The sequence below is a fragment of the Bos taurus genome, chromosome 8 (genome assembly GCF_002263795.3).
Source record: "Bos taurus isolate L1 Dominette 01449 registration number 42190680 breed Hereford chromosome 8, ARS-UCD2.0, whole genome shotgun sequence".
Lineage (NCBI taxonomy): Eukaryota > Metazoa > Chordata > Mammalia > Artiodactyla > Bovidae > Bos > Bos taurus.
In genome coordinates this window covers 59,320,965-59,336,664 of record NC_037335.1, presented here as the reverse complement: position 1 = coordinate 59,336,664, position 15,700 = coordinate 59,320,965, and the positions used below count along the sequence as shown (strand labels likewise).

The window sequence follows — 15,700 nt, the reverse complement described above, 5'->3', positions numbered from 1 at the left end:
CACAAACGAATTTCCTGATTGGCTCCGGTCCGCGGGTTGCTGGGGAGAGGCACGGAGAGGCGGGCGGGAGTCGCCAGGGCAGACGCTGATTGGCTGGGGTGAGAGCACCTCTCCTTCCGATGATTCGGCTCTTCTCCGCTCAGTCTTAGCGAAGCGTCTGCAGCCGTCGTTTGAGTCGTCGCCGCCGCTACCCCCCTCGCGGATCAGGCGCTAGCGTCGCCCGCCCGCTCGTCCACCGCCCTAGTGCCGCTGGGAGGAAACGAGAGGGAGGCCTGCGGGTTTGTCGCCGCCACTCGCCCCCCCTCCGGGAGAGCCGAGTCCCGGCCCAGTCGGTCGCCTGCCACCCCTCAGAGCCGTTACCCGCGGTCCGCCACAGCCGCCGGCTGGGAGAAGCGCGCGCCATGGCCTCCGGAGCTGAGTGAGTGTGTGCGCGCGCCCGTCCGCCCCTTGTGGGTGCGCGCACCGGGAGACCCACCGCCCTGGGTAGGCCCAGCCGGGCCTGGCTGTGGGCGCGTCTTGGAGGTGGAGACAGGGAACGAGGGAGAGGGAAGAAGAGGAAGGGGGCGAATGAGGAGCCGCGGACCCCACCGGGCCCAGCTGCGCACCCGCGCGCCCCCTAGGCGGGGCTTGCGTTGGGCCTGGGTCGGGGCCTGGGCCAGATCGTGCTGTGTCATGCAGGCCCGGGCCGGCCTGATTGGCTCCTTTGGAAGGGCCGTCCCGACCTAGTGAGTTCTGCGGGCTCACACTGACGGCGCAGAGCCCCGGGGGCTTGCGGCGCCCACCTGCGATCTGATCTGCCACCCGCTTTGGGCCTTTGGTCCCAGGAGAGCGCAGGCCCCGCGGCGGGCCCAACGCCCTAACTGGGCCCGGTGGGCGTGGACTTTGAGCCACGTGAAGGCCTTAGCCCGGAGACCGAGGCGGAGGCCGGAGCTGGGAAAGGCCTGGGAGCTCAGGGAAGCTCACGAAAGCCCTTTTAGAGCTGGGTTGGCGTGGCCAGTAGTTAAAGACCTGAGTGGTGAGAGGCTGTTGAGGAGAGGGCGGGCCCAGCCGTTCGGTTCTGGCCGCCTTCATATTAATAATACTTGAGGCCTGTTATTCATACGAGAAGGCTTTCGTCAGTTTTCCTTGATGTTGTGAAATGGGATTCTTTAGGTTCTTGATAAAATTCAAATCTCAGGTCGTTTTTTGTCGGCCTTTCTAGATTTCAGTCTTTGTGGTGTGAAGGTTAGAGTTCCCTTAAACTCACACATTCCTTTCCCTAAGCAGCAGTGTTGAGAAATCCTGGGCCCTCTGCTCAGGAAAGCATCAGATAAAACCTGACCACCTCTGCCCGTTTTAGAATCAAGGGCTTTAGATACTAGGAGTATAAGGGGAGACACTGCCATCCTGTGGAAACCCTTCTATGCAAATCACTTTACTGACTTGAGAGTTTAGGTGGGGTTTTTTTTTTTTTTTTTTTTTGAGACGTGTTCCCTTTTTTCAAGTTTCTGAATTGAGATGAAGTATTACTCAGGTGCCTATTTAAAAGAACTACTTAATAATTAAAGTAGTCTCTTAGTCTTTAGTTGCCAAGACTGAAAGTAAAAATCCAGAATTCTTGAAACCTGGCATCATAAGAGTTTCTGATCTCTATGTCATTTTGATGACTCTTAACCTGAACTCTGTCCAAGTCTCCTGTGGCCCGTTGGGGTTCTGAAAAGGGCCTGAATCATGCCGAAGACCAGGGGGATGTCCCCCAAAACAGTTCTTCAGGACTGTTGGCCGGGGATCAAACTGAATTCCATCATGTAGAGATTACTTCCTTTGATCTCAGTAGATAGATGTGGAATTAAAGGTCTTTTAAGAGCATCCCACTCTTCTCCAGTGCCAGGGTCAGGAATGTAGGCCGAATGGAGATTTTCCTAGAATGCAGCTTTGGGGTTAAAATACAAAGTGATGGCTAGAGGCTCCTGATACTTTATTTTTGTCTAGCCCTAGTCCTATACATCAGACAGGAAGATGGGCAGCCCTTGAAGGATACTTTGATGCATAGGAGAGAGGGAGAATTGATGGATTTAAATTGCCCTCTCATATTGACCATGGTTGCTTTCCAGGATGTTTATCAGCATTGGAAGAGTATGCCTCTGCAGCATTGTGATCACCACCTTTGGGTTAAAAAGTTAGTCACTCAGTTGTGTCCGACTGTTTGTGACCCCATGGACTGTAGCCCACCAGGCTCCTCTGTCCGTAGAATTCTCCAGGCAAGAATACTGGATTGGGTTGCCATTTCCTTCTCCAGGGGATTTTTGGGTTGGGGGAGGCAAATTTAAGCTAAGAAAACTCCACTCTTGGAAATTAAAGGGAATGAATAAAGATCCAGGCTATGTGAGAGGGTCAGCAGAAAACTTACAACATTTTTAGATGAGTGGGATTTGTGTAATATTACTTTTGAATGTATTAGGACCAAAAGATGTAAAAAAAATCCTGTTAACTTCCTAGCTGTTATTCTAGAATACAGACATCTTTTTTTCTTGCAAATTGTGAAGATATTTCCAGTAGGAATACTATTTTGTCTTTTGTTGGCTGATAATTCCCAGATCCTAGAACAGTGCCTGGTGTATTTATGGAATTCTCCAGGCAAGAATACTGGAGTGGGTAGCCAGTCCCTTCTCCAGGGGATCTTCCCAACCCAGGGATCAAACCCAGGTCTCCCACATTGCAGGTAGGTTCTTTATCATCTGAGCCACCAGGGAAAAACATAATATATGCGTGCATGCTAAATTGTTTCAATCATGTCCAACTCTGTGCAACCCTATGGACCATAGTCTGCCAAACTCCTCTGTCCATGGAATTCTTCAGGCAAGAATACTGAAGAGTACGTGGCCATGTCCTCCTCCAGGGGATCTTCCTGACCCAGAGATCAAACCCGAGTCTTCTGCATCAGCAGACAGATTCTGATCCCTAGTGCCAGGAAGCTCACACACACACACAGACACACCCCTTGTTAATTTGTTGAGTGAAGAAATAATCCATGGGAAATGTTTCTTTTTATTTATTCCCTGGTGTTTTCCATTGTCTGGCCTCCTTATTTGGGTTAATGCCCATGTTTTCCTGAGCCTTACTAAGAGAAGGTAAGACCTTCTCTTTAAAGGGAGAGCCCGCAGAGAAATTGGTGTTGGGAAGTGGTTTAGGTAGTTTATTTAGATAGTTTATTTAGGTAGTTTAAACTGAGTTCAGACTCAGGCAACCTTGATTTAGACAAGAGGGATTTGGATTTGTCCCATGTCTCAGCATTTCTTGGTTTTAACTTTGAACCAACTCCATGGAGTTGTGTGTCTTTGCAGAGATAACCTTGAAACTCCATTTGAGCTTGAGCTTCTCTCTGGTGAAGATTCCAGATCTGATAGTGTTTTGTGTTCGCTTTTTTCAAATATAATGGTCTTTATGCTTTGCATTCCTGTGGTGTACAGAATGCTCTGGCGTTCAGCAGGTTTAGCCAGTAGGAAGGGTAATTCTAATGATTCTTCTTCATAGTTTCCAGGCTTACTTTGTGGGGCTTGGGGCCTCTCCAAGCCCCATGGGAGGTTGTCTTACTTACTGTAGGAAGGTCAGCAAAGAAAGAGCTTGCGCTGTGTTCTGCAATGCTAATCATACTAAACGTCAGATACCATATGCCAGACATTCATATATCACTTAAGACAGTCCATTTTGCATTCAACATCTCACTATTTTAAGATAGTAATCCTCTGTGATGAGTGCTACTGTAGTCCCCATTTTATATCAGCCTCCAGAGAGGTCAAATCACTTGCCCAAGATCACAGCTAAGTGGCAGGGTTGGAATTCAGACCCAACAGGTCTGACTGCAGAGCCCCTTCTCTTAATCACTATTCTGTACTGTCTAAGACTATTTCCATTTCTCTAATTACTGCTCAGCCTCCACTTTTATTTTGTTTTCTTAGTTTCCTGACCCTAGGCAAGATCACCTGGGGTCTTACAGCTGGGATACCAGTACTCGGAATACCAAGAGTTGCTGAAACAGGAATTGTAATATGTACTTGATAAGCATTCTTGATCTTGGCTTACTTTCTCTTTATTTGAGCTCTGTGTGGGGACAACTTCATCAATGTACTATTTCTTTCCCAAGTATGAGTTTTAGAGACTGGTGGGGACGTTCCTGGAATTTGTTTTGGAACTGACTTCTTTTTCTCTTTCTAGTTCAAAAGGCGATGATTTATCAACAGCCATTCTTAAACAGAAAAACCGTCCCAATCGGTTAATTGTTGATGAAGCCATCAATGAGGACAACAGTGTGGTATCCTTGTCCCAGGTAAGTTGGGTCCACAGTCCAATCTTTGCTTATTGCACTTAACCTGAGGGCTTTTCCCAGGTTTCTTTTCTCATTTTTCTTGCAGTGACCACAGATAGAATGGGGTTTACTGGGAATCCCAACCTCCAGGGCTGCTGCTTATCCCCTGGCCCAGTGACCCAAAGGCCTTAACCTTCTTTCCTCAGCCCAAGATGGATGAACTGCAGTTGTTCCGAGGTGACACAGTGTTGCTGAAAGGAAAGAAGAGGCGGGAAGCTGTGTGCATTGTGCTTTCTGATGACACATGTTCTGATGAGAAGATTCGAATGAATAGAGTTGTTCGGAATAACCTTCGCGTACACCTGGGGGATGTTATCAGGTGTGTGTGGAGTTCTTGGCCCCTCAGGGATGGGAGGCCAGAGACTGCCTGCTTTACAGGCAGTACCCCCATAAAGGCCTTGGCAACTGCAGATACTGGGAGCTTGCAGGCCATGGGAAGACTTAGGTTTCTAGGTTGTCTTTAGGTTTTGGGTCTGCCTCTGGGACTTCAAAATCTGCCTCTTCATGACCCTTGGGACAGGTTGGCATTTCTTGACTTTCTTGGTACCTTTATTTTTTTCTACCAGGGGTCACACCATAGACCTTGGTTTAGGATGCCATTTGAGGGCTGTATCTGCCAAATAAGCTTATAGCCTTGCATTGATGGCTTTTGTCGGGGCTAGAATGAGATGGGAGTATGGGCATGGAAGGTGGACTCGTAGCAGGTTTGTATAAAGATCCAAGCTAATCGAGGTGAGAGGCATAGTTTGAGCCAGGCCTTGGATAGTTCCAGTCTGAGTGATTAGACTTTAGGCAAGAGGTTTCTCCATCTTGAAGTCATCACTGGCCACTGCTACCCAACCATCTTGTCACCTGGCCAGGAACATCTCAGGTTTCTGATTCTTTTGGGGGGATTCTAGGTTTTATGGAGCCTTCTTCCTGAAAGTGCTTAGTCACTTTCTCAAGGTGCTCTGACCATCTGACCAAGATGATTTTTTCACTTGTATTTCTCTGACCCTGACACTTGTCAGACTAAGGTCCCCTTTTGTAATGTTGGGTTACCAGTAGTAACCAGAATGGGTTATCCTTGGATATGTCTCATTGAAGACCTTCCCTCTTGTGTCTTCGTGGGGATTCCAGATGTGTGGGTCTTTCTTTTGCCTCATTGATTGGGAGTGGGCAATCCCAGCAGCTTCTTCTAGAGGCTCCCCCTTCTATCACTCTACCCTGCGTATGACCTGTTCTGCTTGGCTGTTGCTTTGCCTTCACTCCCACCCTACCCTCTTGCCTCTCTTCACCTAAAGCCATCCCTGCCTTTTCTCTTTGGCTCGCCATCAGCTCTCTGTGCCAGGCCCTTTTGGATACCCAGAGCCTGGGGCTGCAGTGTGGTTGGTAATGTGGAGTCTGCTTGTCATTCTCAGTATCCAGCCATGCCCTGATGTGAAGTACGGCAAACGCATCCATGTACTACCCATCGATGACACAGTGGAAGGCATCACTGGCAATCTCTTTGAGGTTTACCTTAAGCCATACTTCCTGGAAGCTTATCGACCCATCCGGAAAGGTGAGAAATAATTCTAAGGACTGAACTCAAGGGCTATTGTTGTAGGGATACCCAAAAGTAAACCTTGGTCCATCTTTGTCTATTCTCATACATGTATGCATACATACACATTCCGCACATGTGTACTCTCTCCTTCCCTGCTTCCTTGCACTTCCCCTTTTTCCCATTCCCACTGCTTGTTCTAGTACAGTAAGCTATCTTCTCTTGTATCTCTGAAGGAAGAGGTGGGCAATTTGGGGTGTATCACAGTCCACAGTGTATTTAATACTTAGCACAGTTCTGCTGGTGGTGGTGGTGGTTGTGCAAGCTTGGGTTATCTATACCTCAGAAGTCAAAAATCTTATGGGCTTCTTCCTGGCACATCAGGTTTTATTCACTGTCTTTTGAGGGGCAGAGAGACTTTTCACAATTTCGTTTTCTCTTTTTGCCTGATGCTTAATGATGCTGGATGGGAAGGAGAAAGGACAGTATCTAGTGAACTTGGCATTCTAGATCCCAGGTTCTGATGGGGAATTCTTAGCTTGGTCTGGTGATAGATAACCTCTGACTGCTCTTGTGCTGATTGCTCTCACAGGAGACATTTTCCTTGTCCGGGGTGGGATGCGTGCTGTAGAGTTCAAAGTAGTGGAGACAGATCCCAGTCCTTATTGCATTGTTGCGCCAGACACAGTGATCCACTGTGAAGGGGAGCCAATCAAACGAGAGGTGAGTTCTCTTCCTGATCCCGGTATCCCACTTTGTGAGTGCTCAGCAGGGCAGTAGTGTGGTAGTTCCAAAGAATCCTCAGGCTTGATGGTTAAGCTACTTCCCAGAGGTGGAAAGCATGGCTATTCATTTCTGGACCTAGGTATTTTTTAGAAGTATCTGATATCAATAATCTTTAAAATCTAGATTGAGCCTAATGAGTCAAGTGGTTGAAATGATTTTTGAAGAAGTGATGCTAATGATGACATCCAGACCCCTGCCCATTTCCCACACTTTCTAGCTTCAGGTCTTAGGGGAACCCACTGCAATAAGACTAAGGACAATGTAATGAGGAAAGGCTATGCTAGAAATCTTTGCCATGGAATAAATAAACAAATATAAAGTAAAAGCAAAGATTGGAAATTCCCTGGCAGTCCAGTCATTAGGACTCTGCACTCTTACTGCTTAGGGTGCAGGTTTGATCCCTTTTGGGGAACTAAGATCCCACAAGCTGCGCAGCATGGCCATATAAATAAAGAAATTCTTGCCCTGGGGTTTTTTGAATTGTTCTTTGAGGCATGATCCCCTTAGAGGAGAATCTTCTCATACAGCAGATTCTCTATACCACCTTTAGAGAAACTCACCTTCTGCTGATCGCAGCATTCTTACCTTCTTTTCTTTTTCTCTTCCATCTTCAGGATGAGGAAGAGTCCTTGAATGAAGTGGGCTACGATGACATTGGTGGCTGCAGGAAACAATTAGCTCAGATAAAGGAGATGGTGGAGTTGCCCTTGAGACACCCTGCCCTCTTTAAGGCCATTGGTGTGAAGGTGAGTATTTTGGGCTCTGTTAGCCCAGAATACTTGTGGTGATTAACAACAACTCACTGTCTATCTGTGTTTCATATCTGTTTTCAGATATGTTTTCATATCTGTGTTTCATCATTGCCTTGGATTCGAGAGGAAGTACTATATTCAGGTTTATAAAACACTCTAAATTCGTTAAAGCTACTAATGGTCTAGAACAGAGTAGGCCATTTAAGTTCTCTGTTGAATTTTTTTTTCTTAATTACAGCCTTCAAAATGTAAAGACCATTCTTATCTAATGGGCCCTATAAATGGATCTAATGAACCCAATAAATACATAAATAGTCTGTTTTAAATATTTATTATTTAAAGTCTCACCATAGTTGCCAGCTTGTCTAGAATGTGTGTGTGTGAAGTCGCTCAGTCATGTCCAACTCTTTGTGACCCCGTGAACTGTAGCCTGCCAGGCTCCTCTGTCCATGGGATTCTCTAGGCAAGAGTACTGCAGTGGGTTGCCATTTCCTTTTCCAGGGGATCTTCCCAACCCAGGGATCGAACCCTGGTCTCCTGCATTGCAGGCAGACGCTTTATCCTCTGAGCCACCAGGGAAGCCAAGTGTTGCCCAATAGCAGTAAAGGAAATTTGCAGTGTTAAGGATCCTGAGTCCAGAATATTTGAGAACTGCTGGTCTAAAATGTAACATCTCAATTGTTCCTGTATCATAGGACACCCTGAAGATGAAGTTTCTATCTATCCCTTTCCCTAATATACGTTGTGTAAATAAATTTATCTTTTCTGGGGGTACTTTTCCATATCCTTCCAGTGGATGAAGCCAGAGAAAAGACAACTTCAAAGAGGAAAACTTGTGGCTGTTGGTAGGGGAAGGCATTCCCACATGATAATAAATCCTGGAGGGTTGTGATTATAGCAGTGAGTGGGCCTCTGGCCAACAGTCTTCAATGGTTGAGCTAGTCCTTGGCTCTTACCTGTCTAAAGTCATGCCCTTGGCCTAATGCCCTCTTACTTTTCCTAGATCCAAGATCTTCAGACTCACTCACACTAAGAGTTTCTTAGTGTGGTTTCTCTGCTGTCTGTCTCCTATTTTTTCATAAGTATTGTCAGCTTTCTGGCATTATTATCTCTGCTGCAAAGAGGAGTGAGTATGGTCTGAAGTAAAGTGTCTTCCTAGCAACTGCTGTTTGAGGGCTCATTCCGAGTTGAGCTCTAATTCTCATCCTGTTTAAATAGAGTCCTTCTTAGGCCATTTTAGGGTACCTGGGGTTTGGAGAAGATGAGAGTCTGAACCTAATCAACCCTCTACTGGTCCTCAGCCTCCTCGGGGAATCCTGCTCTATGGACCTCCTGGGACTGGGAAGACCTTGATTGCTCGAGCTGTGGCAAATGAGACTGGCGCCTTCTTCTTTTTGATCAATGGTAGGAGACTTGGTTCACTTTGTGTTTGGTTGGACTCCACTCTGAGCTAAGCATGACCCAGTCTCATGAGCAGGAGAAATCATGGACATGCTTATTTGTATACATAGCCTCATGTATACTTCAGTGTTTGTATTCTAAAGTCCATTGCAGACAGATAAACAGCAACAGGAGGGTATGCTATTCTGGTGTCCCTTGATTTATCCTACCTTGAGAAAGAGCGTTAACAGGCTGAAGACATTAAAGAGGAGTGCTTACTTATTTGAGAGGGTTTGGGGAAAGACTGGCTGAGATCAACTATCTCTTTGAGAATGATATTTCACTGGTAGAGGTCCAACCGGTGCTCCTTCTGCTCTGGTCAGAGGTCCCACAGCATCTGCTGTCACCATCTTCATACCTTTCAGCTCAACTGAGATAAGTGTATTGAGCCCCTTGACTTCCTTTTATCCTGGCTTGGTGGCTACCCTGGGATAATTGTTGGTAGGGGCTGTGAGAAAGTAGGCAGATGTTACCACATTCTCACCCAGGACCTGTCTCTGAGCTAGACAGACAAGATATCTGAATACTTTTTGAGATTGAGGAAGGATGTATTTTTGTCACTTCATGCATTCTACTTGCTTTCAGGTCCTGAGATCATGAGCAAGTTGGCCGGTGAGTCTGAGAGCAACCTTCGTAAAGCCTTTGAAGAGGCTGAGAAGAATGCTCCTGCTATTATTTTCATTGATGAATTGGATGCCATTGCTCCCAAAAGAGAGAAAGTAGGAACTTAACCAAGGGGATAGTAGGGTTTTAAAAGGTCCTGACTTCACTTCTGACCGGACATTTTGTCCTGACAGACCCATGGGGAGGTGGAGCGGCGTATTGTATCACAGTTGTTGACCCTCATGGATGGCCTAAAGCAGAGAGCACATGTCATTGTTATGGCAGCAACCAACAGACCCAACAGCATTGACCCAGCCCTACGGCGATTTGGTAAGGACCCCAAATAACTCTTTTTGCTGTCTTTGCTCACGTGGAGATTATGTCTCCAGTGGGCTTAATCCTGTTGATCCCATATCTGTCCTTCATCTAAGTCACCTAATCCTGAGGATTTCTTTTTTTTTTTTTTTTGAGGATTTCATGAAGCCCTTTGCAGTTAGGTAAAGAGTAAGGTCCTTTCTTTCCCTTATTCCTTGTCATGTCCAGGGTAACCACCCATCCTGGTTTGCCTGAGACTGAGGGATTTCCCAAGATATGGGGCTTTCAGTGCTAACACCAGACATTTCCTGGTCACAGTGTAATGGTTGGACGCCTTAGGCCTGGGCCCTTCTTCCCTATGCACCAGAAATGATCCCTGTCTATGCATCATATCACAGGTCGCTTTGACAGAGAGGTGGATATTGGAATCCCTGACGCTACAGGACGCTTGGAAATTCTTCAGATCCACACCAAGAACATGAAGCTGGCAGATGATGTGGACCTTGAACAGGTGGCATGTTGATGAGGGCTGGCCAAAAGTTCAGATGTCTTGTTTCCATACAGTTGAAGGGAACTGACTAGGGACAGAAGCTTCAGATGGGAGGCGATTGATTTTAATTCCTGGGCAGGGAAAGGGAAGTGATCTGAGATTGAATCCAGGAAACTAGGGTTGGCATTTTTCTTGGTTTACAGTGAATTAGGGTGAACCAGAATATTGGGGGCAGCTTTATTTCTAGGCCCCAAGTGCAGGCTTGAATACTTAAAGTCCAGCTAATGAAAGGGCTGCTGGTATGTGTTTAGGGAAATGGAGGACCCAGAGATAGGAGTCAGAGGAAGAGGGCAGGTTTCTGTTATCTAAGGCAGAATAGAGACATCTAAGCTAGGTCTCATTCTCAGAGACAGGAGAGTAAGTAGATCTTCTCTCTGCAGGTAGCCAATGAGACTCATGGGCATGTGGGAGCTGACTTAGCAGCCCTGTGCTCTGAGGCTGCTCTGCAAGCCATCCGTAAGAAGATGGACCTCATTGACCTAGAAGACGAGACCATTGATGCTGAGGTCATGAACTCCCTGGCAGTTACTATGGATGACTTCCGAGTAAGGGCCGCTCTCCCTTTCAGGTACATGCACATGCACTTTGATCTCTTTCCTGGCAATTCTCATCCCCAATTTTTCTTCCCTTTTTAGTGGGCCCTGAGCCAGAGCAACCCATCAGCACTGCGGGAAACTGTGGTAGAGGTGCCACAAGTGACCTGGGAGGACATTGGGGGCTTGGAGGATGTCAAACGTGAGCTTCAGGAGCTGGTCCAGGTAGGATGCTTGGTCCAGGGTGGGTCACTGTCTCAGCACATTGTCATTGAGCTGGTGGTATTGGGGTGTTGGCATATTGATTGCAGAAATTATGAGCATGATTCAGGAACCTGCTGTTCTGAGGTTGGAAGCACCAAGAAGCCTGTCGCCTTACACCATGAGATGGTGTGGGAGGATGCTTCTGTTAGGTTGAGTTTCTCTCAAACTGGGGGAGATATCCCCAAATCGTCTTTCTTTTTCCTCCTAGTATCCTGTGGAGCACCCAGACAAATTCCTCAAGTTTGGCATGACACCCTCCAAGGGAGTACTGTTCTATGGACCTCCTGGCTGTGGGAAAACCTTGCTGGCCAAAGCCATTGCTAATGAGTGCCAGGCCAACTTCATCTCCATCAAGGGTCCTGAGCTGCTCACCATGTGGTTTGGAGAGTCTGAGGCCAACGTGAGGGAAATCTTCGACAAGGTGAGCTACAAGTGCCTGGGCTATCAATTCACTTGCTTGAGAACAAGTTAGGGGTAGAGGCTGTTCTTTGGGAGATTAAGACCATCCCATTCTGGCAGCTCAGTTAGGGCAGTGAAGGTCACTTTATTTTCCATTTTTTCTCAGGTCTGAGGGACCCAGTTGTGCTAATGCTCAAGTCCATCTGTCCCTCTCACAGGCACGCCAAGCTGCCCCCTGTGTACTGTTCTTTGATGAGCTGGATTCGATTGCCAAGGCCCGTGGTGGCAACATTGGAGATGGTGGTGGGGCTGCCGACCGAGTCATCAACCAGATCCTGACAGAAATGGATGGCATGTCCACAAAGAAAAATGTATTTATCATTGGCGCTACTAACCGACCTGACATCATTGATCCTGCCATCCTGCGACCTGGCCGCCTTGATCAGCTCATCTATATCCCGCTTCCCGATGAGAAGTCCCGTGTTGCCATTCTCAAGGCCAACCTGCGCAAGTCCCCAGTTGCCAAGGCAGGTGCAAGGTCTTGGGTCACAGGGTCATGAATCTGCAGGCTGTGCGGAATGCTCCTTGGTTCCTGGACAAGGTTCCATTGGGGATTCCTGGGGTTATGGTTGAAAAGGAAGGATGGAAAATTTGAGGGTATTAAGATGATCTAGAATAAGGAATAAAACTGGTGGCAGAGATGGAACAAAGTGGAATTGGAAGTGCTTTGGTGGCTCAAAGATCAGTGTATCTCAGGGGAAAAGAGGCTAAAAGCTAAGGTAGCTCTGTTGCTTCTTTTAGGATGTGGATTTAGAGTTCCTGGCTAAAATGACTAATGGCTTCTCTGGAGCTGACTTGACCGAGATTTGCCAACGTGCTTGCAAGTTGGCCATTCGTGAATCGATCGAGAGTGAAATTAGGCGAGAACGGGAGCGGCAAACCAACCCGTCAGCAATGGTGAGTCTGCATCCTTAACCCAGATGTGCCCATCGTAGGGAGCCAGGGGACAGTCTCCACAGTGCCCTAGAGTGTAAGGTTTTGGAAAGTTCATCTATCAGATGTTTAGCATGCCATGGAAGAGAAAATGCTAAGTAGATAACCATGTCAATCAGGAATTACAAAGGCTGAGAAGAAATGAGCATAGAAACAAATAGAGCAGGGCTGAGAAGCTAGGATCTATGGACCTATTCCTGGTGTTTCATGGACCCCCTAATTCAGGGGGTTAGGCTGCCACAGGGATGAGATGGTGCAACAATGTAAGAGGAAGAAGACTGAAAGCTGAGCCATCAGGATACCTAAATGGTGTGAAAACCAAAGGAGGAGCGAAGACAACATCTGGTAGAGAAGAGTGTCAGGGTTAACAGGGAGAGTCAATGCAAATCACAAAAGTGTAAGAAAAGTGTAAGTGTAATTCAAATGGAGAATTTGATATGTATGTGTTATAAGCTCAATAAAGATGGGGACTCTTGTTCTCTCACTTGTTTCCTTCTGTATCAGGGCACAGTGTTGGAAACTGACTTAATGAGCAAATAAGTAATTGGCTTTCTTTACCATTGGTGATGTTTCTTTCCCTCTTATAAAAGCTTATAAACTACAGTGATCCAAAGTCACAGCAGTTGAGTGGCTTCTTAGTAGAAGAGATAGGGTGTGAGCCTGGGCTATAAAGAGAATAGAGGTTGGGTAGAAGAAGTAAGTCACCCAAGTAGATTGGTTGAGGAATAGAACTGCAGGAATTGGGAGAACCTGGATACATTAAAGAGGTTGTGTGTTACTGGAAGTGAGGCCTGTGGGTAAGGTATAATTCAGTTGTGATAAGCACTGAGAGCCATTGACATTTTCTTTTTGAAAATAAAGGCTTATGGGGTATAATTTACATTTTGTAAAATTCACTATTTTTAGTATACTGTTTCCATGCTTTTTAACAAGTATGTTTTAAGTTCTGTAACTGCTACCACAGTTGAGATGGACAAATTTCTGTCATCCCAAAAAGTTCCCTTATGCCACCTTTTCCCCTTTCTTTGGCTGCAACGTGCGGATTCTTAGTTTCCCGATCAGAGATCAAACCCATGCCCCCTGCACTGGATGCTCAGAGTGTCAACTCCTGGACTGCCAGGGAAATCCCTCTCATGTCACTTTAATCAGCTTTTTATTCCCATCATAAGCTCTTGGTAGTGAAATCTGTCCCTACAGTTTTACCATTTCCAGAATACATTGGCAGGTTTTTAAGCAAGGCAGTGACTCAGTTTTAGGAATATTGGCCTGGCAGCATATTCAAGTTGGATAGCAGAGGCCCAATCTGCTGCTGCAATAATGGGGTCAGGAAGGCTAAGGAAGGAATCCAGGCAGAGCCTTAACCAGCCCTGGTGGTCTGTGTTTACCCATCCTACAGGAAGTAGAAGAGGATGATCCAGTGCCTGAGATCCGCCGAGATCACTTTGAGGAAGCTATGCGCTTTGCCCGCCGTTCTGTCAGTGATAATGACATCCGGAAGTATGAAATGTTTGCTCAGACCCTTCAGCAGAGTCGAGGCTTTGGCAGCTTCAGGTAACTAGGTTTCAGTGGGCTATTTTTAAGTCGTCTTGGGGAACTATACAACCAAGGTAGTGGGAGCCCTAAGGATGCTAGAAGGGGTAATTGTGAAAATCATACACAAGCCCTATCCTAACCCTCTTTTTTGCCTCTGCTCTTAATACAGATTCCCTTCAGGAAACCAGGGTGGAGCTGGCCCCAGTCAGGGCAGTGGCGGTGGCACAGGTGGCAGTGTATACACAGAAGATAATGATGATGACCTGTATGGCTAAGTGGTGGTGGCCAGCAAGCAGTGAGCTGGCCTGGCTGGACCTTGTTCCCTGAGGGTGGGGGCGCTCGCCCAGGAGGGACCAGGCGTGCGCCCACAGCCTGCTCCATTCCTCAGTCTGAACAGTTCAGCTACAGTCAGACTCTGGACAGGGGGTTACTGTTGCAAAAAAAAAAAATTTAATACAAAAGCGATAAAATAAAAGCGATTTTCATTTGGGAGGCAGAGAGTGAATTACCAACAAGGAATTGGGCCTGAGGCCTATACCATTTCTGCTGTAGTTTAGAGCAGTGCAGGAGGAACCTCTGTGGGTGTGAACAAAGGCATTATCACCAGTCCCCACAGCAAAGCATCTGCACTTCACTCAATGCTGCCCAAGCCCTCCCTTTCCCCTACCCAACCTGGGCAGGAGGGTGAAGGGCTGCAGTTGCTGGGTGTTTATATAGAGAGTAGGTTGATTTTTATTTTACATGCTTTTGAGTTAATGTTGGAAAACTAATCACAAGCAGTTTCTAAACCAAAAACGACATATTGTAAAAGGACAATAAACGTTGGGTCAAAATGGAGCCTGAGTCCTGGCCCCTGTGCCTGCTTCTTTCCTGGGAAGGGCCTTGGGCTGCTCCTCACTGCCAAGGCACTCTTCCAAATGTGAAATACTAGAAGTGAGGTTGCACCCTCTTCCCCTCCTGATTAACATTGGTGTACTGCTACCTTGCCCAGTGTCTGTGGTTTCACTGGATAGGACTGCAGTGGAGGGCAGGGTGCAGCCTGATGGAACTTCAGAAGTGGTGAATGTGGCATCCTCTACCTATATTTGATGGGGATGGTGAGACTAGGCCTGTAGAGTCCCCTTTTCCTGACCAAGGCTGGGTTGGGGTATAGTCTCTGGAGATGGATGTTCTCTTGATGCATCTAGAAATTTTCATATATTCATGTTCTGGTTGAGGATCACTTACAATTATGTCCACCTTTATGTAATTTGTATTATAAAAACATAGCTTTTTTTCTAATATAAAATTCTAGTTTTGGATGTGTTTCTTTCTAAACTAAACATCCTCCCCTGCTCCTAGTTTTTCAGATGATTGCTTGCATAGTTTTGTCTAGGTATAGTGTGTCTTCTTTGTTCAACATGTACCAGCGTAATCACTTAGTATTTCTGGGATCGGTATCATGATGCCTTATTGAAGAGGAGTATGATGCAGAGAAAATAACCTGCTGAATCAAGCTAGTCATTCTAGTATTTACACCAGCCTCCAGTTTGACGTTTATAGGTAGGTAATCTGCAAGGACTCAAGATAGTTACGTAGACTGATTAAATTGGGGCATCTTGAACTCATGTGCTATGAAATAGATATTCTTACACTTTTGTGATTTGCATTGACTCTCCCTGT

The 15,700-nt window shown here is 46.5% G+C and overlaps 1 protein-coding gene across 1 annotated transcript; it reads left to right on the top strand.

The window, feature by feature from the left end:
• Positions 1-141: 141 nt before the first annotated feature.
• On the top strand, positions 142-14,875 carry VCP (valosin containing protein). The gene is given in 17 exon segments (NM_001034294.2): positions 142-418; positions 4,195-4,306; positions 4,492-4,664; positions 5,746-5,888; positions 6,463-6,593; positions 7,271-7,402; positions 8,710-8,812; positions 9,434-9,567; positions 9,646-9,781; positions 10,165-10,277; positions 10,697-10,861; positions 10,952-11,074; positions 11,322-11,534; positions 11,731-12,039; positions 12,314-12,469; positions 13,902-14,056; positions 14,208-14,875. Coding segments are annotated over 17 exon segments (2,421 nt in total). The 5' UTR covers positions 142-401; the 3' UTR covers positions 14,314-14,875.
• The last annotated feature ends 825 nt before the right edge of the window (positions 14,876-15,700 follow it).